Source organism: Pleurodeles waltl, chromosome 8 (genome assembly GCF_031143425.1).
Source record: "Pleurodeles waltl isolate 20211129_DDA chromosome 8, aPleWal1.hap1.20221129, whole genome shotgun sequence".
In the NCBI taxonomy this organism is placed as follows: Eukaryota; Metazoa; Chordata; class Amphibia; order Caudata; family Salamandridae; genus Pleurodeles; species Pleurodeles waltl.
The window spans coordinates 87688915-87696434 of NC_090447.1; the positions used below are offsets into that span (position 1 = coordinate 87688915).

Consider the following 7520-nt stretch of genomic DNA (forward strand, 5'->3'; position numbering starts at 1 on the left):
CAAATGTGATTTTGGGTCAGAATCTTTGAAGTTATATGTTGGGGTCCTGCATCTTTTTAAGTGGACACTTCTTCCTTTCTTTTTTTCTGATGGTAGGTCAGAGCAGGCACAACTCTGAAGCTGATTCTCTCACAACACAATTCACGGAAGTGACAACAGTTCAGACCTGGTTGTCAGCCAGAGTGACTTATGTATCAAAAGATTAATCCCAGACCCCCAGTCTTACTCTTTATGATTTCTCTTAGCAGCCCCATCTCTCTTCCTGAGGTGTGTTCAGGTCCCTTCCTTGTGATCTATCATGGAATCAAAGAGCTATCTTTTGAAGGATAAAGGGAGTCTCTTCTTTTTCCCTCCAGTGTGTGTCCGTTCAGCTCACAGGAATGCAGCAATAAACAAATCTGTCTGGAGAGATTCCTCTTCACCTCATGTCTTCACCAGACAGGCACAGGATTCCCAAAATGGAACCCAGGGTCCTCAGTGTAATGTACCATTGCAGGCACATTTACTCAGTGTACATTCACAGCACATTTAGGCCCTCATCCTGACCTTGGCGGGCGGCGGAGGCCGCCCGCCAAAGTCCCGCCGTCAGGTTACCGTTCCGCGGTCGAAAGACCGCGGCGGTAATTCTGACATTCCCGCTGGGCTGGCGGGCGGCCGCCTTCAGGCCGCCCGCCAGCCCAGCGGGAAAGAGGCTTCCACGATGAAGCCGGCTCGGAATCGAGCCGGCGGAGTGGAAGCCGTGCGACGGGTGCAGTTGCACCCGTCGCGTATTTCACTGTCTGCGCAGCAGACAGTGAAATACATTTAGGGGCCCTCTTACGGGGGCCCCTGCAGTGCCCATGCCAGCGGCATGGGCACTGCAGGGGCCCCCAGGGGCCCCGCGACCCCCCCTACCGCCATCCGGTTCCCGGCGGGCGGACCGCCGGGAACTGGATGGCGGTAGGGGGGGTCGGAATCCCCTCGGCGGCGCAGCAAGCTGCGCCGCCTTGGAGGATTCCAACGGGCAGCGGAAAACCGGCGGGAGACCGCCGGTTTTCCTGCACTGACCGCGGCCAAAGCGCCGCGGTCAGAATGCCCTGCGGGGCACCGCCGGTCTGTCGGCGGTGCTCCCGCCGACCCTGGCCCCGGCGGTCTAAGACCGCCGGGGTTAGAATCACCCCCTTACTGTCCACATCGACTACTTCCATGCATTGTACCATTGCATGTACACATACATTCCACACACACTTAGTCTGCACTCACTCCTCAGCACTGGAGCTTTTCTATATTTAAGTAGGGTGTGCTATTTACAAAAATATTCTGCCAGCACACATGCTCACCATGTGCACGCTGCACAAGACTTCATCCTCTGCGTAGTGTACTTTACGCAAGTACACATACACCCAGCATATGCTCTCATTACACATGCTCTGTTCAGCCCTACATCTTTCATACTGTGTGCTCCTCACATGCACTTAGCACATGCACTAATCCCACATGTACTACACTGTACTGCTCTATGCCCATACGGTACCCTTCCCAGGCACACATAAAACCAGTACAGAGACACTACTCCTACCCTGCACTCCACATCTACCAGATGTGGGCCAAGGGTGAGTTGAGCACACAGCAGTAGAACTTCGAAAAGGTGAGTGAGTTGTAGGCCTCACTCCAGTGACACAGGGTAAAAAGGTCATGCCACTTCTACTGATCACTACACAATATGCTGCTATCAGGTTTTTGTACTTCTTGTCTCCTGGTGAAGGAGATAGCCTTCCACCACTTTAAGGGTAGCACTTTGGGCACCCCTCACGGTCATACAAGACCACAATCCATTAGACAAACCTATGTCATGGTGCGCACATATGATCCGTGTTTGCCAATGACAAAATATTCAGCATTAGGGATGCAGACAACAGTGAAGTTGGGCACTCAGAGCAGGGGTACATGTTTTTACCATGTAGAGAACCTTTCCGTCCCAACAACGCCTATTTGAAGGTACACCAAGTGCAACAACCATGTTCTTTTTGTGAACCACTGCTCCTTGAAGCTAAAACCATTGTTTATCTTTGGAATACCCTGGATCAAAACTGGTTGAAGGGCTGTTGCTGAGAGTATTATCCTGCCAAAAGGAACGATTATTCAACAGGATAGTAAACGTTAAATTACTGTAAATTAGTGCTTGTGTGTGCTACAGTGGTATGGCACTATGCCCAGTAAGAAACGCATTATTGTTGATAGTGAAACCAATGATATTTCAGATATTGCTTTACCATTCCAAAAATGTAATGCAACCACTAAGTGCTAGTACTCAAACATTTAAATAAGCACATACTTTATTTTCTTTTACATAGGATCCAGACACTCATTCTACCATTATCTTCAACAATGGAGAACTTTACACATCCTTCCATGCTTCTGATCACAGCATATGGACAACTGAACAACATTAAGTTTTTCTACAGCGTCTGTGCTCTGATTGGCTACTTAATGATCCTCGCTGCTAACACTTTACTCATCGCTGTCGTCATCATACAGAAAAGCCTTCACAAGCCTATGTACATCTTCATTGTTGCCTTGGCGGGAAACGGGGTGTATGGTAGCACCGCCTTCTTCCCGAAGCTTATCGTTGACCTCCTCTCCGAGCGACAAACTGTCTCCTACATTAGCTGCTTGACCCAAGTGTTCTGTATCCACACCTACATGGGGTGCGAGCTCACCATCCTCGCAGTCATGGCGCTTGACCGCTATGTGTGTATCTGCTACCCCTTGAGATACCACAGCATCATGACACACTCAATGGTGTATTATCTGGTTGGAGCTGCCTGGGGCTATTCAATTGTTCTTTTCACCATACACTTCACACTAACAGTCAGGCTTCCCTTGTGCGGTAACACAATAACAAAAATCTATTGCGACAACTGGTCTGTGGTGAGGCTCTCTTGTATAGATACATCTGTAAATAATATATTTGGCCTCTTCATAACTGCAGCCCTCATTGGACTAATGCCCATATTGATTATATATTCTTACATAGAAATATTTATAGAGTGTGTCCATGCCTCAAGGGAAACAAGGGCAAAAGCTCTGCAGACCTGCACACCCCATTTGGTTTCAATGATGAACTTTGTCGCTGATGTCCTCTTTGAGATATTTCTCCACCGCTTTGAGCTGAAGGGCCTGCCTCAGGCTGTGCGTATCATGATGTCGATCCAGTTTCTGGTGGTGGCACCCTTGCTCAACCCAATGCTGTATGGATTAAAAATGACAGAAATTAGGACAGAGTTGATCAAACTGACGACTCGAAACAAAATCTTAATTGTGTAATTTTACCAAAATATGGGGTTATGGAAATCTAACACGATGGGGATCAGCTGGAAAACAGAATTGGAGGAGGTTTTTTGCCAGGTGCCCTTGTGTCTCCCCAGGATTGTTGGCTGAGTGAGGTTTGCCCTTGGGATGGACTGTAGGGGTCATGCATTGTCCACGTCTGGAATAAATATGAAAGATTGGAAAATTGTGATAAAATGTTGGGCAAAGGGCTTTCACAAAGCATTGACTCTGGCAGAACGTGAAAAACATTAGGTGCTCACCAATGAGTAGAAGACAGTGTGGGCTAGAAAGCAATGGCATCAATTCCGATGAGGAGTGAAGGAGAGAAGCTGTTTGCTCCTCAAGTGACCAACCTATAAGATGCTCTGTGCAAGCTCTAGGAGAGTTGGGAAACAAACAGCAGCACTCAGCACATAGATTAGCTTCTACACGGTCTGCAAAGCCATCAAGTACCAAACGGATCAAGTGAATTTCATCTGGTCCCTTTCATCGAAACATAACAGGCGTCCCATATCATGCATCCCTTTTCATCTGTCTTTTTAACCATATAAAATGTTTGATTTATTACACTAGGCCCAATAGCAAGTATTGTCTCATCCTAAAGCAGTCCTCCATCATTGCTACTACTAGTATTGCCATTAGCTGGATTACTAAGGATAGTAAAGGACAGTAGTAATAATAAATTGACTGTTGCTGTAGTATTTTTTCCTAAGTAGCTATAATAAATACTATTCAATGTATTGCATGTTTACTTTATCTACGAGTACAATTTGTAGAAGTATATTAACAGGTACTATTCCACAAATACTACTCCCAGTACTAGTACCATTACTTGAACTATGTATAGAACTCTAGAGTTTGACATCTATTTGCACTACTGGCCCCAGTCCTCCAGGACATGCTACTAGTAATGGTGTACCAATACATTGAGATAAGCTATACTAACTACTCCTGTTATTTATAAGTACTTGCACTGCTATTTATCCTACTACATTTCTAAGTACTGCTGCTGCAAGTATTCTTACAAGTACTACAAGTATGAATTATGTGTGCACCACTACTGTTATTTTTACTGCTACAGCAAGAACGTATGCTACTAGTGCTATTGCTAGTGATGTTACTGCTACTTTGAGAGCCACTATCAGGAATACTACATATAAATCTACAAATACTTCTCAGTAGAATGCCAGATAGTTCATGCATTCTCTTGTCTTCTATTTGGTAATTTTATAAAGTGTACTTGAATGTATCTCACTGACTAAAAAACTTGATTTGAAGCTATCACCCTAAATGAACAACTAATGTGAAGTGCGCTCAAGGGTGTCAACAACATGAGTTGACGCGATGCTATGACCCATCAATGCATAAAAGATACCTGATAGACCAGTGAGACTGGTAATACAGTTGGTAATGATACAACCAATGCTTAGGTTATTCTTTATTCTACATTTAGCTGGCTACCCTTGATATAGTGCTGGAATTTTAATAACTAATGTTGTTTGCACCATCCACTGATGTTCAATTACTCAACCACAGATGGATGAAAGACTGATTTGTTCCTGCCAAAATGTGGAACTGCAATCTGCAGCTAAGAGAAAAATCTATACAGTAAGGGCCAGATGTAGCAATCCTTTTGCGACTCGCAAACTGCGAAAAACGCAGTTTGCGAGGCGCAAAAGGCATTACGCGATGCACAACCTCAAATTGGGAGTTGGTACCGACTCGCAATTTGAGGCTGCGACTCACAAATAGGAAGGGGTGTTCCCTTCCTGTTTGCGACTGCATTGCCATGCAGAGTGGCTTTGGGACCACGAATGCGGTCGCAAACCAACTCGCAGTTACCATCCACTTGAAGTGGATGGTAACTCATTCGCAAAAGGGAAGTGGTCCCCATGGGACCCCTTCCCCTTTGTGAATGCAAGAAAAAATATTTTTTCAGAGCAGGCAGTGGTCCTATGGACCATTGCCTACTCTGAAAAAAACTAAACTAAATGGTTTCGGAAGTTTTCGTTTTGCAGCTCGTTTTCCTTTAAGGAAAACGGGCTGCACAAAGAAAAAAAATACTGCTTTATTTAAAAGCAGTCACAGACATGGTGGTCTGCTGTCTCCAGCAGGCCACCATCCCTGTGGGTGCTTTGACTCGCTATGGGGTCGCAAACTGCGACCCACCTCATTAATATTCATGAGGTGGGTCTTTGCAACCCCATAGCGAGTCGCAGAAGGTGGCTGAGACACCTTTCTGCATAATATTTTGCGAGTTGCAAATTGCGAGTTGCTGTGACTCGGTATTTGCAACTCGCAAAATATTATTTTGCTACATCTGGCCCTGTGTTTAATTCATAGACCTACTCTAGTGACTTCTTACATGTAGGAAGCTGGCAGGGTCCAGTAATGAGATTACTGATTCCACTCACCAGGCCTCAGAAGTGAGGCTGCCACAACATACTGATGTCTGGATTCATTTTGTATGCAATGTTTGCAGATCCATTCCGCCGTGCCAAATCTTTATCTTTCTTTCACAGGACTCATCAAAACTCTTGCTTAGAGTCGAGTGGGGCACTAGGTCCATGCAAACAAGGGGCCTCATTTACAACATTTGGAGCAGGGCTTTACCGCAAGCCTTCTTGCTGTGCTGCCCTGCGTCAAAACAAAGGGACAGGAATGCACCTTTTCTACAAGATACAGCGCATTCCTGTCCTTTTCCCCTGCACTGGTGTACAAATTGCTGCCAAGGGCCAACGCAGGCACCCTTGTCCCATGGTGGCCTGCAGTGCAGGATGATTGTTTTTGTGCAGGAAGGGGCACCGTCCTGAACAAAAACAATCACAAGAGTTGTTTCCCTCTTTCTATGTGTGCTACAGAATTCTGCAGCAGACATAAAAAGAGGAAAAAACTGGGAGAAATAAAGATATTTCTCCCCGTTGCTCTTAGGGCATCCCTGAGGTGGTGGAGGAATCAGATGCCTTCTCAGGCTCATAAATCTGGGAATGTGTCAGATTCCTTGGGGTTCCATGGGTGTTGGGTGGAAACACCACAAGCAACACCCAGGAACTCCTCTTTCATGCAGTGGTATGTGTGAAAGGGGCCATATTTACAAGACCATGAAAAGCCACGCAAGATGGGCTGGCACACTGCGCCACCGGAGCGCCAAAAAAGCATCACCCACCGGTGGCGAAGCGGACCGCTAGGGCCTGGTAAATGAGACCCTGAATCCCAAAACAATATGGCTTAAAACTGCATTATTATTGAAAGATAAAAATCATTCAATGGTTCAGTGAATATCAAATCACATAAAAAATCACGAGTTTCAAGTTTAACGATTCAAGTTACCCAGAACTAGTAACCATAACTAGGGAAAATTGAGTGTATTCCAATCTGAGAGCCAATAGCTAAAATTGTATCTTTTTCCGAGAAAGGTTGCATGGATGTTGTGCTGTAGGACCAGTGCCATATCAATCGATAGGGGACTTCCATTCCAGAGAAGGACGTGCCTAGGGCCTGCTAGCAGCTGCTTTCCTGCTAATGAGCAGATGCACCTTGACTGCCAGGGATCCCCAAGTCCCTAAATGGATGCCACTGTAGAACCAGCTGCTTCAGCACAATGTGTCCGTCCGCCGGGAGCCTCTGCAGAGTTTACGGTGTAGTTCATATTTAATCTAGTTTATGGAGCTCTGCAGGGAGAATAGCAGGATCTGACCCTGACCCCGTAGCCAAATAGGCATCATTGGTTCCAAATAGTGCCACAGGAAGGTGATCACGTTCCCTATGTCAATTACTTTTATTTAAAGAAATTCACAAGCACGAATTGTGCACAAAGTTCACCAGAGCATTTTACAAAAAATATAAGACAACCACATCACATCAGTGCTTAATTTGTGCATGTTGTTTCCGGTGCGCGCAGCAGCACTTATTTTTGAGGGCCAGCACTTATTTTCCTACCTCAATCATTTACTGGGAGCAAAAGACACATGGGAACGATGGAGGAAGAGAAAAACGAAAAAGCGTGACAATGGGAGAAAGCAGAAAGCTTCAAGAGTGAGCTGAAGAGGCACGGAGTGGCTGTAAACGGATTGAAGAGGCCCGAGATGGCTTCAGGATTACGCCGCCTCAGTATTCAGTGCTCGCACATTTAATTGTAGCTGCCAGTGTTTAAGAGGAGGGCTTTGGGCACCGGGCATGTTTTTATTTGCAAATTAAGCACTGCTCTG

The 7520-nt window shown here is 45.8% G+C and overlaps 1 protein-coding gene across 1 annotated transcript; it reads left to right on the plus strand.

The window, feature by feature from the left end:
* The first annotated feature begins 2367 nt into the window (after positions 1-2367).
* Positions 2368-3306, plus strand: LOC138249484 (olfactory receptor 51I2-like). Its single transcript, XM_069203443.1, has one exon. The coding sequence runs from the start codon at positions 2368-2370 to the stop codon at positions 3304-3306; it is 939 nt and encodes a 312-aa protein (XP_069059544.1).
* The last annotated feature ends 4214 nt before the right edge of the window (positions 3307-7520 follow it).